Raw genomic sequence first — 25,127 nt, forward strand, 5'->3', positions numbered from 1 at the left:
GAAAATAAACACGAAACCTGTGCTGAGACAAGAAACCTCTACCCCATCCCTACCCCTATAGGGGCTGGCATTTGAACTATCCCCTATGAATATTCCACACGTCATTTATCTCTATAACTTTCGAATTATGTACAGTTTTTTGTTCTACGTACTCTCTAAACTATGTACAATGCACAGTCCAGTCTTCCACTAGTCATCAACAGCATGCATCGTGTCATGACACGATGCTATTGTTAATTCATATTTCATCAATAGCATTGCTTACTACACACAATGTGCTGTCTTAACGAGCTAAACCGTTGTCTTAAGACAACGTACCCCTTTCGGGACAATGACATTTAAAACATCAAAAGTGATATATATTTTCACTTTAACAGCAATTATCAACAGTGTCTAGATATTTCTTAGAAACTCCTTTTGCAGAATTAACTTTCTGCACTGGACCTGACGTGTCAAATGAAAAGCACTCTACCTTACAGCAGCCAAATGTAAACGTGCCATGGTACACGTAGGGGCGTACGTGTCTGTATGTGGCTGGTGTTGTTGTCAGCCAATCAGTAGATAAACCATTAACCTATTCGAAAGATCACACGCTACTTTGACGATGAAAGGAGACAGTCCTCATCGTTTACCTTAACATTATGACGTCATCGATTAACCATTTGGATAAACAACTTTACTCTGCATTATGGATGAAGTGGATTTAGGAACAAGAGAAAGTTTCTCAAGTAAGCTTCCTGTTCCTTAACTTTGCCCCTCTTAACAGTGTAGTTTATTACCAGTAAAGTGGCACCAAGTGTTATCAACATAGTGAATTATTTAATTTTTTTGTACTATTGTCATCTGTGAGTAACACGGTAAATGTAAACCTTAATAAATTAATGATTATTGAAGCGATTGATTTAGCGACAGAGCATTCAATCAAAATACAATAAACAAGACGTACATACCCTGACAGTTATTTTGTATCCAAGCATCTCAAAATGTCTTCCAACCCGGATGTGAATGTAACATATCATGGATGTGGCAGATGAAAACGTGTCCAAAAATTTGAATACATTTTGCATTTTATGCAAATTCAATTTCATTATAGTTCCGTTAACTCAGTGACTTATAAGTTTTCTTCCACATGTATCAGCATGTGCAAATAAAGATGTTTACCTTTGTACTGTACTTTTATCGTCTCAGTTTGGTGTTTGTTTATTTAAATGAGGGTCTTATATTTGTTCAGGGGGCGCATGCTTTATTATTACTGACACGCAAAGGTTGAGAAGATTAAATTGCCTAATTTATCGTTGACGAAACTCTCAACGCATGCGCACATATAATCTTTTGTGACGTTATCGACTTCGTGGGAAATGTTTGATATATCTTGCCTTGACAACATTAGTCCTGTGTCCGTGGTCATCATTCCCCAGAATTACGAAGAGGCAGGCAGACTTTAAGGTAGTATGCGCCTCAATCAAAGGATTAGACTTAAGCTAAAGCTTTTCTCGACCAATATTTCAACCATTCTCTTCCAAAATCAAGAATGAAAATTGGGAGTCATCGTGCAATTTTTTTTACTATAGTAATTACAAATTACCCACGTTTTACCGTTATTTTCAATTCAAAGTGCAGCTCCAGAGGCAGGCAAACTTTAAGGTTGTATGCGCGTCAATGAAAGGCTTAAATTTTTGCTGAAACTTTTTGTCATCAATATTTCAACCATACTCTTTCAAAATCAAGAATGAAAATTGAGAGTCACCGTGCAAATCTTTGTTCTAGAGAAATAATAAATTGGACACGAATTGCCGATATTTGCTATTCAAACTACAGCTGAAGAGGCAGGTAGACATTAACATAGTATACGTCTCAATGAGAGACTTAAATTTTTAACGAAACTTTTCGTCAAGAATATTTCAACCATGCTCTTTCACGATCAAGAATAAAAATTGGGGGGTCACCGTGCAAATTTTTGTGCTAGAGAAATTACAAATTGGACAAGAATTGCCGGTATTTGTGCATTGATCTGCCTTCAAGTTTCCTTAATACTTATGTCAATATTGAACCGTTATGTATGCTAAATTCACAAAGGTCTTGGGGGTCTGGAAACTAGAACATTTCCCTGATTGTAAAGTACCCCTAACAACCTCAAAAAAATCAAGAACCACTTTAACTCTATGATTTGGAAGTCGCTCCCACTAGTTTCTTCAGAATTAATTATTCAGAATTAATTCTTTAGAATTAAGTATTTGGTGTTATTCCAACGTTTGCGGCCCTCCATTTTATGCCGTGCCCTCATCGCTGGGTCAATTGAGTGTAATGTCAACCAAGCCCTTGATAATGCCGAAGCAATAATTGTACGACTCTCACTTCCGCCCGCCATATAATTTCACATTTTTCCGCCGAGGAATTTCAAAATGTCTCCTCTGAAATCGCCGTGCCAAATTTATCGAGCCAATCACTTAAAATGCCACAGGTTTTTACAAAGCAGTTACTGTTTTCTCTCAACCAATTATTTGAAAGGAAATAAACAGGTAGACTGGATATTATTGTCAATAGTCGACCGTAAATTCCTATAATGCTAAGCATGTACCTTCAAGGGTTGTGTTTATCACGTTTCAGTGGAACCATAGCACAGCCAGCGAGGAAAAGAAACGACGCTTTCACCATGTCAGTACTCAGACGAAAATGCAAAATGCTTAAACCTGTCTTTATTTCTACCCGTCGTGCCTCATAGACGACAATGACACACGTATACGTGGCGACGCCATTTGACAGGTAACGCCGAACGAGGGGATGGCAAAGGTGAACCACTGTCACTCCATGTGGAGTGGCTCTGTATACTTTTCGAATTTTCGCACTGACAGATGATAGTATTTTTCATCCTACGCAACTGTCAGGTAGACGTTAAAATTGCCATCATTTTGTCCGCTGACTACATAGCATCAGACCCGCTCCTACAAAAATGTCCTGCTCGAATTACTGGTTGAGTTGAGAGAAAAGAGAGAGACGGGGTGCAATGGAACGTGACGTGAAATGGACGTGAAAAATCGCCAACGATTGTTTGTAGGGCGAGCGGGCATATTTTCCTTTAAAAAAAACAAGCCAAGAAAATGACATGCTGAGTTATGTTTTATCATAAGCAGACGAGGGAATTTTGTGCTAGTGATCCACTGACAATTTGTCTAGAAGCCCATCGGAAGGGTCTTAAAGCTTGATTCGGTTGTCCTCGGGAATATCGTCGTTGGACAAGGGGAGGGTAGAGGGAAGCTTTTGTCAGGAGGGGAGCTTGAGGATCAGCGGGAACTTATAAGCTCTGCTGGTGGGGTTCTGGAGAAGCCGGTTTGTTGGTGGGAGGGGAAATTCCGCGAATCTTAGCGGGAAAGCCGTTGTCACTAGCGTCCACCTCCCCTCAAAATCTCTAATTTTTTGTTCAAAACAAGTTAGAGCAGTATATTTACATGTAAAATGTAACTCCGGTCACAGTACGTTGAAATCGTCCTCTTGACTGCTCCCCCATTGTCATATGAACCCATGGCCAGGTAAGGTCCTGACATCCGCGTGTTCTAGCGATAATTTGCATTTTTTGACGTCTGTCTTGTTAAACAAGCAACGATACTTCCTCTTATCAGCTCTACCGTTTGTGCGCAACTGTGAACAGTGCAGTCTCAATCGCACAAAATGTCGGCTCGGGGCAGTCAAATTTCGCCCTCAGTCAACGTCAAATGTACGCCTTAGTGGATTAATTTGCGCCGTTACAATATATCAAGATTGGTCTCATTCTTTTATGGTCCGCTTTAACCCATGAAGCGACGCAAATGTTCTCATTCGGGCTGGTAACTGGATCCTCGCCAGGCGCACTGACGTTGGTGTGTATCCTGATCGCCTCGGTAAGTTTTCAGCTCTTTGGGTTTTACACATGTAGATGTAAACGCCTTGCTTCACACTCAAATCGACCTCTGCTAGAGTGAAAAATTCTGAAATTTCAAATGGCTTCCAGTTTGTGACCAGGTGTGACAGTTGGGTTTTTTTCAATGCCGCCACTGTACTGATGATAACAATCGCCTGACCCTGCTGATATCGCTAAAAATGATATTATATAAGTATATCGTGGCAGGTCTGAAGCCATCGAGAGACAACAGTGGTTTCTTGTCTCTATCGCACTTCTTGGCGATCAAAGGGTCCCTTTGATCCTCAAACGTCACCTACTCGGTCGGCGTTGCAACAAACCGTGGCTAACAAGTGTCTATCCGCAATTCTCAATAGTTTCGACTGTCCAAATTGTATAATGCACGGCATGGATGGGTATAAAAAAGAAATGTTCTCGCTTTGTGTTTTTATGAGTAACGAAGACTATAATGTTCGAGGCTTGACTCCCGTTTTCAATACGTATAGAACACACATGGTTTATGAGGAAGTTATCGAACGAAAAAAACACGACTACATCGATTCACTTGAACAATGAATGGGCCGGGGCCGTCGATAATTGAAGCACTTGATCTTCTGAAGTGAACTGTTTGTTGCACAGCAAATCGCCTGATTCCCGTCTTTCTTTGGACGATTGTGACCCGAAGTCGACGCGCAGGTGTGTAAGATTGAACAAGTGAAATATCAATCTACGAGTCGTTCACAGTTTTCCTTCGGTAAGCGTGCAATGTTTCGTCGGTGGTTTTTTATGTCGTGGGTGATGGCAAACCCCTAAATACCGACGACAACAACAGTACATTCAATTTGACTTTCTCTTTGTTTTGCAAGGTCATCCCTATTAGCATGCAAATACAGCAGAGTTAGAGAAACCAGTCTCTCATCGTTTCCGGGAGATTAAAATGATTCGAGACTCCGGTAGGTGATCCTACCAGCTGATTCGGAATGATACTGTTCTCAGATCAGAGGTGTTCTCAGGTGTGAATATACCAAGGCATTTTGACAAACAAGAAGTTAGGTGCGACATTGAGAGGGTAACGCCTGTTTATATCCTTCTGAGCACCATTAAAACCGAAAAAGACAAACAATCCCATAAAACTACTCCGCGCAACTGGGATCTCTCCGAGTCACTCGACAAGAGAAAAGAATAGAATACCCGGCCCGCTGACTGGGGAAAAAGTTGCCTGCCTGGCCACCTCTAGCGAGCATCGTCTTTCCACAAGCTGCCCCGTGAACCGTGACCTAACATGATCGCAGAAATTGTACACGAGTATGCAGTCTCCGTACAGAGCTCGCACATCCGGCAATGACTGAGTGACAGGTGACAATACCTGACAACTCCGGTATGGGGAAACGCGCGTTAAATGAAACTTTATTTAGAGCAGATCTATGACGCAATTTCGAAAGTTATGTTTTCAGTATTTTAATATATATATATATATATATATATATATATATATATATATATATATATATATATATATATATATATATAATATATATATATATATATATATATATATATATATATATATATATATATAATATATATATATTATATATATATATATATATATATATATATATATATATAGTATATCTCTGCCACGTGGAACACACTCTCTTTCAGCATTTATGGTGACCCTAGAGGGCCCATTCCTTAGCAGTGATATATAGCATTGTTTTTATTGAACCTCAGGGTAATCCTTTCTAATATCAGAGAGTGCTTTCAATGTGATTTTAACGAACATTATACCTACATTAGAGCTTAACTGTATGGACTTCACTGCACGCCGAAAAAAATGTCTAAAGCTTCTTTGCCCTGGTTAAAAATGGTGGAATTAAACATGGTAAACATGAATTTCAATCGATGGTTTCAACTGGCAAAGGGCGATAGAAATTCTTTACTAATTGCGAAACTCTATATTCCTATCAAATAATCATGAAGTAGCTCTCTGACCGTCATAAGATAATACTAAACATTGACTTTTGGTACGGTCACCGCGAATCGCTTATCCCCGGGTCCGTTTTTTGCTCACGTGTTGACACACGTGAGCATATGTCGCAGCGATGTCTGTCTGTCTGTCTGTCTGTCTGTCTCTCTGTGTGCTCATATCTCAAAAACGGCTCATCAGATCAGAATCAAATCTGGTACATACATAGAACTGATTAGTTTTTGGTGGGTGTGGCTTGCTTACTTTTTGCTCATTTGCATAATTAATGATTTTAGAAAAAACGGCTATACATTGAGAACGACTGCACACAATTTGATGAGATTTGCTACAAATGTTGATAACATCAAGATATATCAGCTGTGCAAGTTATTAAGGGGTGACGTGAAAGATAATCACTAATTTGCATATTTAATGAAATCTACTAATTAGGCATATATATCTGAATTTACTTGATCAAAATTGACGAAACTTGGTATGCATATTGAGGATACTATGATTTAACATTACTGAAAGTCAATAAGCATTTTTACTTCATACAAATTCTAATTAGCATATTTAATGACTTTTTGAAATTAAGGATATATATTTGAATTTACATTACCAAAATTGATGAAACTTGCTATGTACATTAAAGATACTATGATAGAACATTATTAAATGTCATTAAGCATTTTTACTTCAGCCAATTCCTAATTTGCATATTTTATGAACTTTCCTAATTAGGGGTATTTATCTGTATTGACGAGACCAAAGTTGACGAAACTGGCTATGTACATTAAAGATAGAAATTATTGAAAGTCATTAAGCATTTGAACATCAGCCAATTCCTTATTGCATATTTAATGAACTTTTATAATCAGGGATATTCATCTGTATTGACTAGAGCAAAGTTGACGAAACTTGCTATATGTACATAAAGATATTATGATACGACGTTACTGAAAGTCATGAAGCATTTTTACTTCATCCAGCTCCTAATTTGCATATTTAATGAATTTTGAAATTAGGGTTATATATTTGAATTTACATGACCAAAATTGATAAAACTTGCTATATACGTTAAAGATACTATTATGCAGGCTAACATTATTGAAAGGCATTAAGCATTTTTGCTTCAGCCAATTCCTAATTTGTGTATTTAATGAACTTTCCTAATAAGGGATATATACTTGGATTTATTGATCAAAGTTGGCATAACATGCTATGTACATTTATGATTATACCAGGTTATACCAATATTAGAAGTCATTTCGCACTTAAGTTTCTTGTCAGCTAATTTATAGTTTGCATATCTAATGAGCTTTCAGAGTTTGGAATATATAGTTTGAAGGACTTGACCAAAGGCAATTACACTTGCTATATAAAGTGGTGATACAATGACAGCAGTCAAAGAAATTAACTATTTCTATTTCAGCTAATTGCGTATTTGAATACTTAATGACCTATAAAGTTAATCTGTGGTGAATATTGTTCATTATGTGAATTGATCATAATACTTTCAATGAAGTTGAAAACATGTGGCAAAGGTTCAAATTTACACATAACTTCAATATATAATGAAACACGTGAGCATTTACAGTTCATATCTGGTTCTCCCTTTTTTATAATAAAACATTGTTTTCGAGTTAAATCAACAGTGTTTAAACATATGTCCCTTTCTTGTAAACATACGCCATCTCTGGCCGACAAGTGTTGACATTTATCACGACGGAGTTTGGACTATCGTATTTACTCACGCATTTGTCTACCTGTTTCTTGCAAGAGGTTTCTTAGATCCAGAGGTGCTGGGATTGACTCGCAATTGTATTTTAAGAAGACGAGTTTTAAAGTGCATTAAAGGCACTTTTGGCGATCCCTGGGATCGCCTTTGTTCTAGTATGTAAGAGGATTTGGAGGTGCGATAGCCTTCGGTTTTCATTGACATTGTAATCTTGTGGGTAAATTTTCTGATGAGACAATCTTGCGCCAACCATAGACCCTCGAGAAAAACTTAACAGCAGTTGACATCACAGAGATGTTTTCACATCGCAATCGTCCGTGTATCTCCAAATTTTCCCTCATTTTTGCAGTTTTTTAACCGTTGGAATATTTTCTGTGCGAGGAGTGCTCCATGATTCGGTAAAGTATGTATGTTAACTACTGAAATGTTGTTGTTTGAAAACTGTGAACGGCCAAATTTGCGAGGACAGCGTTTAGCTTTGTGTAAATGCTTATCTATCTTACCGCTTCTGACTCCACCAACCGTTGTTGAGTCCCGATTTATCGCAAGGTTTCGCCTGATAGCGGAAGACAGTGTTAAAAATGTTTTTCTAGTACTTTGCGAGTGTAAACATGTGTAGCATATTCGAATTTTGGTGTTTCTTGAGGCTAAAACAGTACCAAAACGTTAGAGGTCGTGTACTTGAGCTCCGATGGAGTAGTCATTTTTGTATACCCTGAGTTTCGTCAAATTTTGCGTGACAGATGAAATAAAGGTCAGATTTTCGTTTCTCAGGACTGGGGAAGTGTAGACTTGTCTAACTTGTAAAAGTTTGTTGTTATCGGAGATTTTTCTGGTAGGGAATGTAAACTTTAGATGTCGATACCTAGCAAGAGTTTTCTGTAGCGTCTATGGCTAAATGTACACTGTTTTTATCGTCTGGTGTTTTCCTGTTGGCTAGAATCCAAAATGTGATCTTCATCGTTATCAGAACATTCACCATGACAGTTATCAAAAAACCCTCAAAAATCTCTGTGTCATTACTCGGAACGTGCCATGCAAGAGCAAAGTGTACATATGCACAACGTCAGTTTGATCGTTAATGACATTAAATGTACGTACGAAGTATTGTTGTCAGGGACCGCTTGGCAAATAAACTTAATATATTCCAAGCTAGATCGTACAAAGAAACAACAGCAGTTGCCTGTCCCGTTTTTCTCGAGGTTCTATGCGCCAACACAGGCCTTTCGGGTAGAATGCGGCCCGAGGACGTATATTCGGACTCGCAACTTTTTACGGTGCTTTTCTGCTCCCCCCGCTTGTGGGGATTATTTCAAAGGTCTTGAAGGAAGAGAAATTTTCACCGTCTCTTTTTTTTGAAAATTGAAAATTTTTTTTTTTTTTTTGAAAATTGAAAATTTCATTTTCCCTCATGGAGATAACACACGATGGCGGCAAATTTGAATGTCAAATATCAGTAAATTTGAAGTAATTTGTTTATCTGGTACCAAAATTTGTCAGGTGACCCCTGATCTTTATTCATGATTTTGAAAGAGAATGGTGAAAAGCATCTCTGAAAAATGTTTATTCAATTTCGAGGCGCATACTCCCACAAGGACGGTTTGAGCCCTTCTCATTGTTCGAGGTTTCATGAGTTCATGATTTCCTAAAATGTTCTCTTGTCGTTTCACCGAACAAGTCGTTTCTTAGAACACCGAGCTGATGACAAAAGCTTTATGAAGCCGCTCATTTGCATTTTATTGTGTTTAGTCGTGACTTATTTTATTTACCTGTCCTTTTGGAACAATTTTGTCATTATCATTATAACAATGTCAATGTAATTTCCACTTAAGTGTAGTCACGTGCTAATCTGCTAATGGATTCCGTCAAACATAGCTTTTGCACAACAGTTTGGTTGTCTCTGTAGTCGATAGCCTGAGCACCGTGGAGGGACGGTCACTGGCCTGAGGAACGCGAGCATGCAGTACACGACATTCTGCTATGACTGACAAAAAGTAAACACCTGCTGCTGTAGTAATCAGGAAAATTCCGAGATTGGCCTCATTGTTCGGTAATTTCTGAATTCCGTTCGAATAAATTGACTGTCACCAGATGCTTGTGAACCCAAGACATTCGGCCAACCACTTTTTCACCTGGAATGGCCGTTGAGATATGGGCAAATTGCATTATTCGATCGATTCACAAATTTAAACTTGACCAAAGTTCGATCTTTATTGGGCTTTATTGGCACTGTGTTTCTTTGTCGGCCAACTTTATTTGTAAGTAATAAATGCCAATGACACTACGAATAAATGCCAAATTGGTGTTTGTTTTCTTTATGCATAACGACATCAATGACGACAAGTCAACTCTACTCTAAATAATAACTCTAACTCTACAAGGGTAACAGTAAATTGAACTCAGATATTAGAAATTGTATACACGGTATGTCAACTGTGGGAGTCTTCATTTTTACAGGGGTGAAATTATATGGAGGTTGAATTACCATGGACGGTTTAACGGGTATTGTAAACTGCTACAGTTGTACTTATGGTAATTCATCGTTTTTTTCTGACCAGGAGTTGCCATGATGGCACCAGTGGTCAATACTTTATTAGCCTATTCACTATGCTATAAGCCGGAATTTGTATGGTCTGCTGTTTGTTTACAATAACAACCAGCGCTGTTGGAGCAGGAATCCTTTTTGTATTGTTCGTAGAATTTTAATTGTGCTGTCAGAATGAAACCATGGCTCTATTTCTATTGTGTCATAGTTATAGAGTCTGTGATTGTGTATACGATTCGTTCAACTTATATGTTATTGCCATAGTTACGTACAAATCATGTGTAAAATATGGCTCCACCTCGAACCGCCTTTCATAAAATCTGACTCCTCCAGAATTTAATCCCCAAATTCATTTTTACTAACCGCACCCCTTCCCACGCGTTAAAAATGAAGGCTCCCTATCAGGTAGAACCTTTTCTATTTTCTGTTTTCAATTTCTTATCAACATATCAGGCTAGTTGTCGCCATTCACATCGTTACTCGCGATGAGAAATATCAATACCTTATCAGTTTAACACGTGGCATGTTATGCAATTCGTTATTCATACTTTCATATGACGGCCAAGATTCCAATTCAGAAATACTACGTTGACAAAATACATTACAGATAGAAATTTCGTTTTAATATAGATAATCACGTGAAATGACAGTAAAATACGATTTGCCCACATTTCACAGGCCACTCTTCGATGTATTGGGTGTAAAAAAATCGTTGTCCGAAAAATGTCACGGTCTTTTGTGTCGTTCTGACTCGCATTTTCGGAACTTGTAGACACGAGTCGACACGATAACCGGGCTGAAATTAAAGTTCTGAGGTTCACACAGACAATACTGAACTCCTCTTTTAAACCACAGTTACGGGCTCAAATTTAAGTAATTGTCCCTAAACATCAAAACCGTAATGGCAGAAATGGTGATCATCGTGCAAAATGCTGTTTAAAATGGTCTCCAGTGATGATGTTTGACGACTTCGATTGATGTCTCATGTTTAGTTTGTAGGGCTGTCACGGCATCACTAGTATTCCATTAGTTTTGAAAGTCAGTGTGTTTACAATGGATTATTTTCATATAGTTACCATAATCATCGTGTGTAGTTTTTTCTTTGTTGTTTCTCAAATTAAATTGGGAAGGCCAAAATTTAGATTCTACAGATTGAAGATAAAAAATACCAGTAGGGGTTACATAAAGAGGCAATGGCTGTAACTATAGATACAAGTTTTGTTTTGGTTCCACAAAACAAAAATATCGTGTTCTTCTCCCAAGTATGTGTTTACATTTCGTCGAACAACATATGTGTTGCGTTTACAATATGCGACGTCATCGTTGACAAATGAACTCTGACACGGACTTACATGTATATTATAGGACATTGTCGAGGTACATATAAAGTCTGTGATGCCAACTTGAACACTAGGCACGTCGGCATGACTTTAGAAGCATAGAAAGACAGTTTTAACGGTTTTTGACGAACAGAACCAAGTCACTGAAGTCAACAGCACAGGAAAATACGTCTAAAAAGTACAGCTCGCAGAGCTTTGTGAAGGATTTAGTTTCAATGGTCAGATGAATTGTGAACATGTGTGCACAGAGAACAAGTCATTCACCATCTAACCCCCCCCCCCCAACACTCACACACACCTTTCTATTGCCGAGTACTTTCTCACACACACACACACCTACAGAGACGTGCGCGCGCACATACTTTCCTGCAGTCATACATACATCAAATGTTTGCTTGCAATGCGTCTGCATGCACTTACAATCGGTTATAAATACATGTGCATACTAGTCTGCTCACGTATAGACGGTAGAGTGGGGAGGACACCTCTTTAGATCTACTGTCCATGGTACACGTAACACAGAGAGATGGACGCTCAAAACGCCTAAGTTGGTTTTGAAAGAGACAACAATAAGTACGCTGTCTACCTATGTAAATTTATACGAATACGAATCACCTTAAACCGACCTTTGACCAATTTATCATCCATATTTCTATACCATCGAGTGATGTATTTACATTCATTGAAGTCGGTCAGGGTCACTGCATATGATCCTGTGAGAAGCTGGCGTTCCTTTGTCAACGTTGTAAAATAGCGATTGAACAATCACAACACAGGAACGTTAAAAATCGGCAATCCATCTCTTGAATAACCCTTATATTAGGCGTGGTTACAGTGAGTGTTCGAATTGAGGTCAACATCACACTTGAAAGCAGCAGGTAAAAGCAAGGGGGAAACCCATTCACTTGAATGATGTCATGAGTTTATTGTGGCGCTTTGACTGCTAAAGAAAAGAGTGTAAACTATGTGCTTTCATCGCTTGCACCTTTTTTTAAGATGCATATGAAATGATGACGCAGTTACACTATTTCCGTTCGAGTACCGTGCGTTTGATTTCAAAAAAGTCGTGGTCAAATTGTTTTTTGCAGCACTGTCGTAGGTTATGAAATTTACAGTCCTATCTAAGAAATTCTAATGTTGTGAACAAAACTTGCGAGTTCTACCCTCGGGCTGTTTAAGAAACACGGACAGTCGATCGATAAGCCCAAAGACGAGTCAAGATGGGTCACAATAAACACTGGCATCGAACTGTAGTCCATGCAGAGACCGTGCCTAAAAAATCACAGACCTCCTCAGGCTTGCCGCAACCTTTGTACACTAATTGCGTAGGTTTGTGGAGCAGAAATCGAAGCTCTGCCTTTGCGAGAATGACTTGAAACACGAGAGAGTGACCTACAAACGCTGAACGTGAACTGCTGCGTTACTGACATCAATATTTACAATGGACTCTAAGGATGACAATACTGCACAGAGGTTGCTAATTGCTTTAGAATTTCGAAGAATTGATAAGATAAAATAATCTCCCAAACACTTAAAAATAAACTCTACTCCGACCCTCACGCCAATTCACCTGGCTTCACCTTTGTCCTGAAAGACATGTAATAAATTGTCAATGCACTCTGAACCTCTGATATCATTATAGAGATAGATAGAGCGTACAAAAATCTGCGAGAGTCAACATAATTTTGCAACGTAAAATCGAGGCCACGCTATTTTGTTCCGCCAGACATCACTGGTACCTGCAGGCACTGAATGTAAACAATGCACCATAGCCTGAAACATTGATGATTATTCAAAATATTTGCGGCAGACGTTTTAAGTAGAAGGAAAAGTCACACGGTATTTCTTTGCGAAAACAGCCCCTTTGGTGATTTCATAACACTTCATGAGAAACACTAGGGGTTCTTTGTCCTGTCTGTGCTGAGGTAATACAATAACTCCACTATGCCAAGTATTTGTTGTAGTGCTATTCTGGGAGGAAGGGGGTTGGCAAAACACTGAGTTTGTTTTAAAAAAAGACTGAACTATGGAGGTCTTAGTAGGCGTGATTTATGCGAAATAATTATTGTGTAAGTTCTGAGCAAATTCTATACTGGTCCCTCTTACGTGTCTTGGCATGTTCTAGAAGTCGCCACATCCTTTCGCCATTTTATTTTTATTCAATGGAGTAAGTAAGTGTCTGTCAAAAGAACGTACGTAATAGTGCGTATTAAAGTACATCACGACAATAATTGTCAACGGGCTGACAATCAAGACAAGTACATGTATGTAGAACAAACTCTAACCATACGGTATCGTGATACTCATCCCCGTGGTATTAAAATACATTCATTTACTTTCGTTTTAATTAGGGTAGTGTGCGCCTCGAAGTTGAAAGACTTCAAGCTTTTAAGAAACTCAAATTGTCCAGTAAGGTAATCTTTCAACCACTCTCTTTCAAAGCCGATAACAAAATTTTAGGGTCATCGTGCAGATTTTGGAACTATAAAACAAATTACGTTACATTTACCTATCTTTAAAATTCAAAATGGTTGCCATCCCTGGCATGGGTAAAAATCAATTTTCAATTTTCACAAAAATAAGACGATTACCGGTAGAACTTTATCCTCCCCAAGAGCTTTAAAATGAGCGCACACAAGCGGTAGACAAAAACATTACTGTAAAACGTAGAGAGTCCGTAGATCTGTCCTTGCGGTGCATTCTATCTGAGCTCAGGCAAGAAGGGTTTAAGGTAATATGCGCCTCGAAAGTGAAAGACTTAAACGTTTGCTTAAATTTTCCTTAAGGAATCTTTCAACCATTCTCTTTCAAAACCCCCGTGCAAATTTTGGTACTAGAGAAACAAATAACCCAAGATTTCCCGATATTTAAAATTCAAAATGGCAGCTATTCCTGGTGGAGAAAAAGAAATTTTCTAATTTCGAAAAAACTAAGTCGGTGAAAAGTTTTCTTATACCTAGAGCTTTAAAATGAATCCCCACAAGTGGTATATCAGAAAACTATTGGAAGAGTTTGAGAGTCCGAATATAATTATCGGTCCCCAGCCCCGAGGCGCGTTCTACCTAAAGTAAAAAGATGAACGTGCATTGGTATTAGAGGAGATATAAAATGACAACAATATTTTCTCTTAATTTATCGCCGTCCAATATCAAAATTTGGCACATTCAGCAAGTTTTTAGATGAAAAACTGCACTTTACACCCGAGATACACAAATTTTCATACTAGCTATTACCGCTTCTTTAAAGCCACAATAGCTATGAATGTGTAATAAACCGATCCCAAAATATCCTGAGTTTTCCAAGAGTTTTCTTTGAGTAAGCCCCATTAAGGACTGAAAAAGTGCATAACACTGTCATAAGTGTCGAATGTGGCATGTAAATTCAAACGTTTTAACTGTTGCATCATTTTAGATTTCCCGCCATTTTCAAAAACTAATCATGTAACAGAGAAAATAAAGATTATAGCAACAAAATGTTGGCGATCGTGTGTTGTGCATTCAAGTAAATGGCATCATACTTGTTTCTTTTATGGTCACGACGTGTATGTGCAGGAAATATTGCATTATTTTTACCTTTGGGGGATACATTTATGGGTGCGGCAACCTGTTAAACGCATACTGGGCATGGTCCAAATCAGCAGTGATACTTTTATACGTGTCCTTCAGTTATTACATTTACACGAACCAACTTTGGTTTGAAAATAAAATCATGTGAACAATGCATAAAATTCGTGGCTATTGGGGCTTTCAGGTAGAATGCACCGCGGGGACAGATATTCGGACTCTGAAACTTTTGCGATTGTTTTCTGATCTACCACTTGTGGGGGTTTATTTTAAACCTCTTGGCGTAAGAAAACTTTTCACGGTCTTGTTTTTCGAAAAATGAAAATTTTATTTTTCTCCATAGAGTTAACACAGGGTTGGCGGCCATTTTGGATATCAAATATCGGTAAATCTTGGGCAATTTGTTTCTCTAGCTAGTACCAAAATTTGCTTAGTGACCCCGATTTGTATTCTTTATTTTAAAAGAGAATGGTTGAAATATTCCTTGAATAAAGTTTGAGTAAAAGTTTAAGTCTTTCACTTTCGAGGCGCATACTACCTGAAAAGAAATCATCAATAACTTTTATACATTTGTTTTCCTAGATCTACTGTGATGGCGTTGCAATGCAGCGTCTTTCCCCGTGTACCGAGACCTGCGCAGTCACTGTAACGTGCCTACAGTAAGATACAGGTCTCAGCCAGCAAAGAAGTTAGGTTGTCATTACATTACCGTGAGTGTTGCGCACAGTGATGCATGTTTCTTGGAACCTGTTTTTACATGGTTGCATACGGTTCTGTGAATATATAATAGAGTAGACATAACAAAACTATACGTATTTCGTTCGAGAAAGCCCTTACTTCTTCATAATTGGTAAAAACTCAAAAAGAAATAATTATGATTCCGTTTCGTATGACGTCGTTATGACTATAACCGGATTAGGAGTCGGTTTTTCCTTAGTCGTTGATTTTTCTTATTGAACGTCTTCATAACTAAAAAAACCGGAATGCTACCGCTGATTACGATTCTAGAATAACGTTTATTGTGAATAATATCATGCCAGTTTATTAATGACAGCAATACAGCGATCTGATTGGCCGAGACGTGAAAATAACCGTGCTATATTCACGATATAACACGGTTTGAACACGAGCGAGCTAGCTTTCATCTACAGAAAAAAATCGGTTTTTTTTTTTTTACGCAAGAATTCCAATATCGTGTTGTGCTCTCGCTCGTGTGCATGTGTCGTGAACCGATCAAAATCTCATCGTATACATGTCCCTAGACTCACGAACTAAGGAAAGACTGGAATGGGCTACTAGGTCACTGGTTGTGTCACACGGATGAACAAATCACATGACAACAGTGCTACTAGCCAGAGACTCCACAGTCATGTAATCCAATTCTTCGGGCCTTTGTCAGCGTAACACTGGAGGGGCTTTCATGTTGTCAAGGCTGTACTTTGAAAGCGAGGCAAGCTTTCGTTCGTGCTCAAATATCCTGTCACATCCATACCGTCACACGGTAAAAGTAACAACATTTTTTCTTTTGTGTCAGAAACTGGAAAAAACTGTATTTTTACGATCGCAAACACGACACTTTAAGGTCCTCGGGGACAGTAATTAATTTTTTCAATTTTGCTCAATGCTCTTCTGGTGTTCCGCTTATTTGGACTCTTTTCGAAGCTATGAAAGCGAGAAAAATTGTCAGCGTCCTACTTTTCCGAATATCGCACGTGGAGTTTAACACAGGGTCGGCGGCGGCCATTTCGAATTACTGAGATCGGTAAATGTTATAGGTAGTCTATTTCGCCAGTATTCATTCCTGATTTTTATTTACACTTAATAAGACAGTGGCTGAAAGTTTCCCGGAAGAAAATTTGAGCGGAAGTTTGGGTCTTTCAATTTCTGGGTGCATATTACCTGAAGCATGGAGTCTAATGTCAGGGTATTTACCTTAAGGAAAGGTCTATCAGAAATCACAAAAATCATTAAATGTACGGGATTAATGCTGACTGTTCGTTTTGTAATATCTTTTTCACAGATTCAATTTGGGTCGTGCCAAGAATGGTGCTTCGGAACGGGGTCCGACGAACGGCTGAATTGCGGTTGTCCTACTGAAGTTCCCGAATTCGAATTACCGCCTCCACCTGGACTTGGTATGGTTTATGATTCTGACATTTAAACAACTATTCTAATCACTTTGAAAGTTAAGGTAGCTACATACCTTACAGACACTTTCAGATTTTTATTCGTTTCTCAGTTATAGAAGTCCTAAACCCCAACAAAGTATATATATGTAAATGCCTTAGTTATTTTGTTATGCACTATAAAAGGTGTTAGGCTAGGTGTTTTTCAAGAATTTGTATTTGTCGCGCCATATAATTTAAATTAAGACTCGGAGAAAAAATCGCAGATATGGATTTGAAGGATATTGCTAAGGTTTATCAATACATAAATTTCAACCGGAAATTGTGCTGTGTGTTCGCTAAAGGGAGCGAAAACCTATTTTTGGAAAGTTCAGCAAAACGCTTGTCACGTGACTATTATGCAAATAATGACCGTGTATTGTGCACGGCCGGATTTCCCAATAACAGGGCTTTCAGAAAATATATACTTTATTAGGTTTGGGACTTTAATAGCTGAGAAACAAATAAAAATCTGAAAATGTCTTTGAGGTATTTAGCTACCTTAAGAAGTTTTTCTTCCATGTATTGTGCCTAGCAATATCACCATCATTATTATCATAACCGTCATCACCATCCTCAACATTATCATCAATATCATCATCACCATCATCACAACCACCACTCCACCATCATCACAATCATCATCTTCGTCGTCGTCTTCGTCATCTTCTTCGTTTCCGACAACACTATTGGATAGCTGCATATAACACAGCGTATTTCGCTCAAAATGACTTTTTGGCAAAGATTCATTCAATTTTCATTAATTTGACATGTTAACCAAAGATCACAACATTGTTGGGATTCGCCCATTAGCTTGATAATCATGCGCAGTCGTAATTTTGTTGAGAAAGAAGTATACTTCCAGTGCAAATTTATTCAAATAACAAAATTTACTGGCTTCTTTTTTGTCTCCCATTCTCAAGATTTCAAAATAATTTACCTCCACTTCAGCTTGCTCATTTTTTTTGTAAGAATCATTTTCACATTATGTTCTTTAGATACGATGTAACAAACGACAATTTCGTTTCGCAATGTAGTTCTTCATTTTGAATCAGAATCATTTCAATTTTGCTCGTCACTTTTTAATAACTTTTTTGAATTTCAGTTTTCAATCCCTGCCATTTAAGAATGGGAATAACTAATGCAAACTAAATTAATTTTTTCTCTATATATACAATGTTTCAAATGAGATATTAAATTTTGGTATTATTGATAAGTATTAGTTTAATTTATACTACTCTATGAAATTTAATATCTCTTTTGAAATTTTATAGAGTTCTGTAGTATAAATTAAACTAATCTTTGTCAATAATACCAAAATTGAGGTATCAAATTTCTACAACTCACTTCTGATCGACCACTTGTGGCGGCTCGTTTGGAAGCTCTAGGAGAAAGAAAAACTTTCAACGTCTTAGTTTTTTGCAAATCCAAAATTTAATTTTCCCCTACAAAGTTAACACAGGAATGGCGTCCATTTGAATTTCAAATATCGCAAAATGTTTAGTGGTTTTTGTTTCGCTAGTTCCAAACTTTGCACGGTGACCCCCGATTTTTATCGTTGATTTGCTAAGAGAATGGTTGAAAGTTTCATTCCAGGAAAGTTTGAGTAAAAGTTTAAGTCTTTCACTTTCGAGGCCCATACTACCTTAAAGCTACAGCTACGACCTTTAATTGACATTTCATAAAGTGAACTGAACATTTGAAGAGCATGCTCATTATTTTCTAATTTTAAATACTTTATATTTGATATTCAATTTTCTGCTCAGACACAACGACGACTGCGATTGCGACAACAGAACCCAGCTCCACCGAGAGCGGCACGACGAATACAGAAAGTCCTAGTTCGACGATTCTTACAACTACGAATGTCCAAACACCAAGTCAAGATGCCACGAGTGACGTCGACGAATCTTCCACCGTCACAGAGACAACGACGGCACCAGAAACAACGCAATCAGATGCGATGACGTCAGCGAAGGAAACAACCGCCGAAATGAGCACTACTGCCGCGATGACCACACAAAGCGCAACAACTTCCCAACCCACCACGGCGGAACCGACAACAACCAGTTTTAGCGCGGAAACCTCACCTAAACCGTCGACAGAGGCATTAGCAACCGTTGCAGAAACAACAACGGCCGCTGGGACTACCGATGGACCAACATCGACAGCACGTCAAACGACTGCCGACGGATCGACTGTATTTTCGACCGCGGCACAAACAACAATCATGGTGTCCCCGACGAATAATTTAGCAGACACTACAGTCGGTGGCTCGACAACTATGCCCAAGACCACAGCTGGAGTAACTACGGACAATGCACCCACTACGACAACATTACGCGAAACAACACAAGGAGCAACCACTGGACTACCTTCAACGCTGCCAACAACTATGACAGAAATGAATACTTATTTATCGTCCAAGGCCGGCACAACTACGGACAGTGCAACTACTGGATCAGACACAACGCTTGCAACAACTATGACAGAATATCTGTCGACGACAGCCGGGACAACTACGGACAGTGCACCCTCAACGACCGCATCGGGAGAAACTACACAGGGAGCAACTACTGGATTACTTACAACGCTGCCAACAACTATGACAGAATATCTGTCGACGACAGCCGGGACAACTACGGACAGTGCACCCTCAACGACCGCATCGGGAGAAACTACACAAGAATCAACTACTGGATTACTTACAACGCTGCCAACAACTAAGCCACAAACGAGTACAAATCTTCACACAACTTTGCCCGTCGCACCAACCACATCTTTCGAAACTTCACGGGCGACAGATTCAGTGGGCACGTCCGCTAAACCATCAACTGTTGAATCAACGACTCATCCGGATTCAACTACCCCTTCGGCAGTCATTAGCACTTCCCCTGCTAGTTCAGCCGGATTGACAACGTCAAAACCGACAACTTTGCCAGAGACGACGGCGAGAATTTTAACGACCGCGGACAGTGTGCCTCCATCGACAACCATACCGCGTACAACTGTGAGACGGACAACGAAACGGGAAACCACACCGACGACGACGCCTTCGACAACAACTGCAGAGGAAAAGGCAACCCTTCCAGGCGTAACGGATAAAAGAACGACTGATGTCTCAACCCTGGGCACGTCAGACTTTGACAAGTCAACTGAAACAGTAACCGGGGGTACTGAGATTGTAGAATCAACAACTGAATCAACAGGTGGGGGTTTTCCCAAATATTCAAATGACAATATCATTTTGGTGTCTCCTTCACTGCGACCATTATGTATTCACGAAAAGCATGCACGGTAATATACAAGGCAAAATATTCAACAACTGAATCCATTTTTGGCGAATTTCAAATATGGTTAAATTATGGTACGGTCAAACGTAACAATTTAATTACTACTAGTGTCTCATTCACATAACAATGTATGGTTACTGTGAAGAAAAGACGCTCGTTTTAATTTCTTGTGTGCTATTGTTGTTTAGGTGAAATGCATAGACTTTACTGGCAGTAGTGCTAATATTTGAGCTTTTCTTTTCGTCAGGAAATGAAGGAACGATTCCTCCTGGATTATGTAAGTACAACTCTTAGCATTTCGTGTTATGATCATTTTAACAATATTAAATCATTTATCAAGAGGTACTCTCCCAGGAGAAACAAAGTAGAGACTACCGTACCTGAGAGAGATTCTCAAAAAGGATTGAATTTCGTCGAGGAAGGAGTAGCGTTGGCCAAAGGAACTCCATTGAGCGGCGGATCGTTAAGTCATTCTTTGATCTATGCCGAAACAGTAAAACAGTGAACATGTGTAATTGACTACCTTATGCTGTTGGCCCTTTGGCAAATCGCAACTTCGGCAAATAAGTCTAGAAAGGAAAACAATATTGACCCTCTGTACGCTGTCTACACGTATTTCCATTTAGTCCAATGACATTAATTCGCGTAATTCCTGTGCTATTACAATTTTTAGGCATACTGCTTCTAAAATACAAAATGAAAGGACACTAAAGACTTTACATCTTTCTTTGTTTCAGATGCGGTTGTCGGCGTGATTGGTGTAGCAGCTGTTGCCATAGTAACTCTCGCAGTTGTCTCAGCTGTGGTCAGGTATGTGGTTGCTGCACTCGCCATCGCGTGGACTTTTGTTGAGTTGTGCTCTGGGCGAAAAATGTTAAAAGCTACAATAGATGTGAATTTTATGTATCTTCCCATTTTATGATGCTTGAAGTAATACAACTTCTTGTTTTACTCTCGAAATACCTAATATCGAACTTATTCTCACACTCTGTCTAATATTGTTTGGCTTAATATTATTGTTGACAACTGAATTTGGTCAAGACAGATTTCATTTGACAATTACAACATGATGTGTTGTACGGAAGTGATGTCATGGCAAGACTTAAAGTTTATTTTTCAGTATTCTTCAGGGAGAAGGAAAAAGAGAAAAATGTATAATTTTAGGAAAAGTGAAATATCATTACTGTCAAACGTCATCGCTATTATCCCTGTAATGTAATAATTTACAGTTGTAGAAGGTCATTTTCTTTTTTTTTTTTTCTTTTTTTCCAGTCATAAAGCAGCTTCTATGGAAGCATCGAAAGCACTGGCAGCTAAACAAGCAAAGGCAGAAGCTAACCGACTTGACTGTGAAAAGAACGTTTTCTACCCACAATCAAAGGCGAAGGAGTATGCCAACCCTTTATATGGATACCAAAATGGATATGGACCGACTAGTAAGCCTACAGGAAGGCCCAAGGTCCCTCCGAAGGGAGTTTATCAAAACGGAGTTCCGCCAGGTATACCGAATTCTACGATGCCGGGTCAGCCTAGTGTCTATCAAAACGGAACTCACGGAGGGCAGCCTGCGTCATATGATAGCAATTGGCGCTTCGGATCGTCAATTCAGAGTACGAATATTTAAGATGATTATGTAATGGTTTCAGCAGCTATGAAACAATGATGCTTTAATATCTGGCGCTAAAGATAAGACAGCCATCGTGTGCATGCCCCGAGGTCACACTTCTCAAATCGTCAAGGAATTTCTACCGCAGGCAGTCACGTGACAGAAATTCAATCATAGCATCTACCAGGTGATCATTTTTTTCTAGCAACAATCAAAATTGACACTGAAATAGAATGACCCCTATCAGCACACTGTGATCCTTCTGAGTCGGTTATTCAGTATAAATATCATAATGAGTAGAATTCTTGACAAATATATAAGGTGCCACGTCCTTGATGTAATCATGAGACTGTATTTGCCTTGTTTGAGGACCGAGTAAGCCAAAACAAAGGGCGTCACACAAATGACTATGAAAGTAGCGCAAAAACTGAAATTGCGCCCTCGTGTCTGACGTAATGCATTTGGTGAGGGCGCCCTGTTGTTAATCTGCGCTTCAAAAGAGACTGCACCACTATCTTAATCGCATCAAGTTGCGGGGTTAGTGTGTTACGTTGTATAGGATTTTATATAAATACTGCCCAGATAAATCAAATTCTCAAACACGGTGCCGGATTTCGTAGAGATGTTGCAATATGTGTACAGTCTGATCAAGGCAGGGTGTTTTACTTGACCTAAGTTACATATTTACAAATTATCATACACATCTATCTTAACAAGAGCATATTAGAACACCTATATATATTAGGACATTTGCTGACTGAGCGTTTGTCATTGCTAGAAGAATGGTGCAATCTTTCATGTAACCGTTGCTCTTCTGGATGTGGGGGGAAATATTGGTTATTCCATACAATGAATTCTTTGCAAAAATCTGGAACTCTTAACCCCATTTAAATTTTCCGAAAGCTTTGAAAATTGGCAAATACTGCAAGGTGATTTGTATTTTGTAATCATTGTTTATAGAAGGATCATGAGACAATCGATTTGAACGATGAAATGCCTCGGAGTGTAAGATCGACGGTGTGGGTAAAATCGACCCCACACTATGTATAAATGCGCATGTACGAAAGCGATATATTATTACACGAATTCTAATTGGATTATAAACGGCCTTTCGCTCCACGTGCAACATATCATCCAATGTGCGATGAGTAGCACACGGACCGGAACTACAAAGTAAACAGGTTACAGTGCAGGCAGTCATGATTTTGCATAATGTTGTACGACGTTGGTGACAGACTCACAAAAGACGGTCGAATTTTCCACACAACAAGTGAACATAGGCCACTTGGAACATATCGCCAATTTTTCTTAATGGATATCTATTCCGGAGCAGAAGTTGAAATATCGGCAGTGAAACTCGCCTCAGGGTTGGTGTTAGTGACGAGGTATAATACATGGTCACGAAGTAGGATAGTCAATGATACACTTATAATACTCATTCAATGTTTGCAGTGAGAATTTAACGCATTTTGTGGTCATGTGAGGACCTGGGATTAGATTTCTTACACTCGTTGGAGATATTTGTCGCACATTCGCCTGCGGCTCGTGAGAGACAAAATATCCCCAACGAGTGCCAATGTGAGAAATCTGATCCAAGGTCCTCGGGGGTGTGAGATTCTATTAATCTCTCCCAGTTCATTTTGTAAAGGTGTTAGACCACGGATCGATCATGAGCCGGAATACTTGTCGTGTCATAGAATATGATCTGGAGCCTCAAATACAAAAATGGTAGACAATTTTAGCAAGGCGGATGCACAGCCTGCTAACCACGCAAATTTCAACAGGATGGCACCGCACGTTTGTACAGAGAGACGAAAGCCCGAATTTTGAGAAGTTAAACAAATTTACCTGTCACGTGATCCTTGTGTAAACAATGATTAAATGATAAAAAAGCAAATCACAGCACTCAACGATATCTAGATGTTCAGAAATGTATTATACTATACATGTAATAATAGCTAGAATGGGAGGAATGTTAAGTTACTGTGTAAGTTCACCACGTTTATAATTGTGTAATCTTTTCGTCATTATAAACGGTAAAGAAACGTCATATTTAATAGTGTCCCCAATTACTAGAACTTGAATGTTATCAAATGTACAGACATATGCATACATACATTGATTGATTTGTGTTATCTTTTCATATGAAACATGTGATTGGGGAAAATGAACTCACTTCTGCGCAGACTCAAAGGTAACGCGTTCGATCGCTATGAAAACCAGACTTGGATTGTTAATCTTAAATAGTATGTATAATATAGAAGGGACGCAAAGAAAATGTTGTAAATGATTTTATGTTTTCTTTTAAATTCACCGACTTTAACTAAGTCTGTCAATTAATCAGTTTCGCGATAATATATTTACAGTGTATACCTGCTTGTGAAGCCTTGCCACTTATTTTGGAAAGGGACAGCACTAAAATCATTATTGTTTTTTTTCATAATTCTCACATGGACAAGCGAGCCATACATTAATTAATTAATTAATTAATTAATTAATTAATTAATTAATTAATTAATTAATTAATTAAAATAAGAAGAATGGTCATTTAATTAATTAAAACAAGAAGAATATTCTTCATTAATTAATAAATTAATTAATTAGTTAATTAATTAGTTAATTAATCAAATAATTAATTAATTTTCATAAATAACTTATATATACCATGTATATTAAACATTTTTATAAAACAAACATGCACTTTTGCAGAGTGTGTCTATTACAGCTACCCCTCACAGTCTCTGTGTTATTTCAAAGAAAACAGTCCATATGTCAATTTCCAAACCTTGTCCCTTCCAATAGTTATTTCTACTGATTGTGATTAACTAACAAGTTGAAAATCCTCTGCGCTGTTGATCTGAAAAACAGCTGAGGGAACTTTCAATGATAGTATTGCCCGCTACCCTCTTTAGTATTTGGCAGTAAATCTTCTTCTTTAACAACGTTAAACATACGAAGTTTCCATGTTATTTACGCCGGCCAGAAGTGAGACCGTTGTACCAAAATTCTCGAGTCACTTGCAAACTGTCTT

General features: G+C 38.5%; 1 protein-coding gene across 1 annotated transcript; it reads left to right on the top strand.

The window, feature by feature from the left end:
• Positions 1-3,599: 3,599 nt before the first annotated feature.
• Positions 3,600-24,158, top strand: LOC139133112 (uncharacterized). The gene is made up of 7 exons (XM_070699533.1): positions 3,600-3,875; positions 17,053-17,167; positions 18,964-19,038; positions 19,123-20,406; positions 20,738-20,767; positions 21,228-21,300; positions 21,763-24,158. Exons 1-7 carry the CDS (start codon positions 3,804-3,806, stop codon positions 22,112-22,114), a joined length of 2,001 nt encoding a protein of 666 aa, XP_070555634.1. The 5' UTR covers positions 3,600-3,803; the 3' UTR covers positions 22,115-24,158.
• The last annotated feature ends 969 nt before the right edge of the window (positions 24,159-25,127 follow it).

This window comes from Ptychodera flava, chromosome 5 (assembly GCF_041260155.1).
Source record: "Ptychodera flava strain L36383 chromosome 5, AS_Pfla_20210202, whole genome shotgun sequence".
Taxonomy (NCBI): domain Eukaryota; kingdom Metazoa; phylum Hemichordata; class Enteropneusta; family Ptychoderidae; genus Ptychodera; species Ptychodera flava.

Coding starts and splice junctions, on each gene's coding strand:
- LOC139133112 (XM_070699533.1), top strand. CDS start 3,804: ATGTTCTCATTCGGGCTGGTAACTGGATCCTCGCCAGGCGCACTGACG. Junction 19,039..19,122: donor GACGAATACAGAAAGTCCTA/GTTCGACGATTC, acceptor CCACCGTCACAG/AGACAACGACGGCACCAGAA. Junction 20,407..20,737: donor ATCAACAACTGAATCAACAG/GTGGGGGTTTTC, acceptor TCTTTTCGTCAG/GAAATGAAGGAACGATTCCT.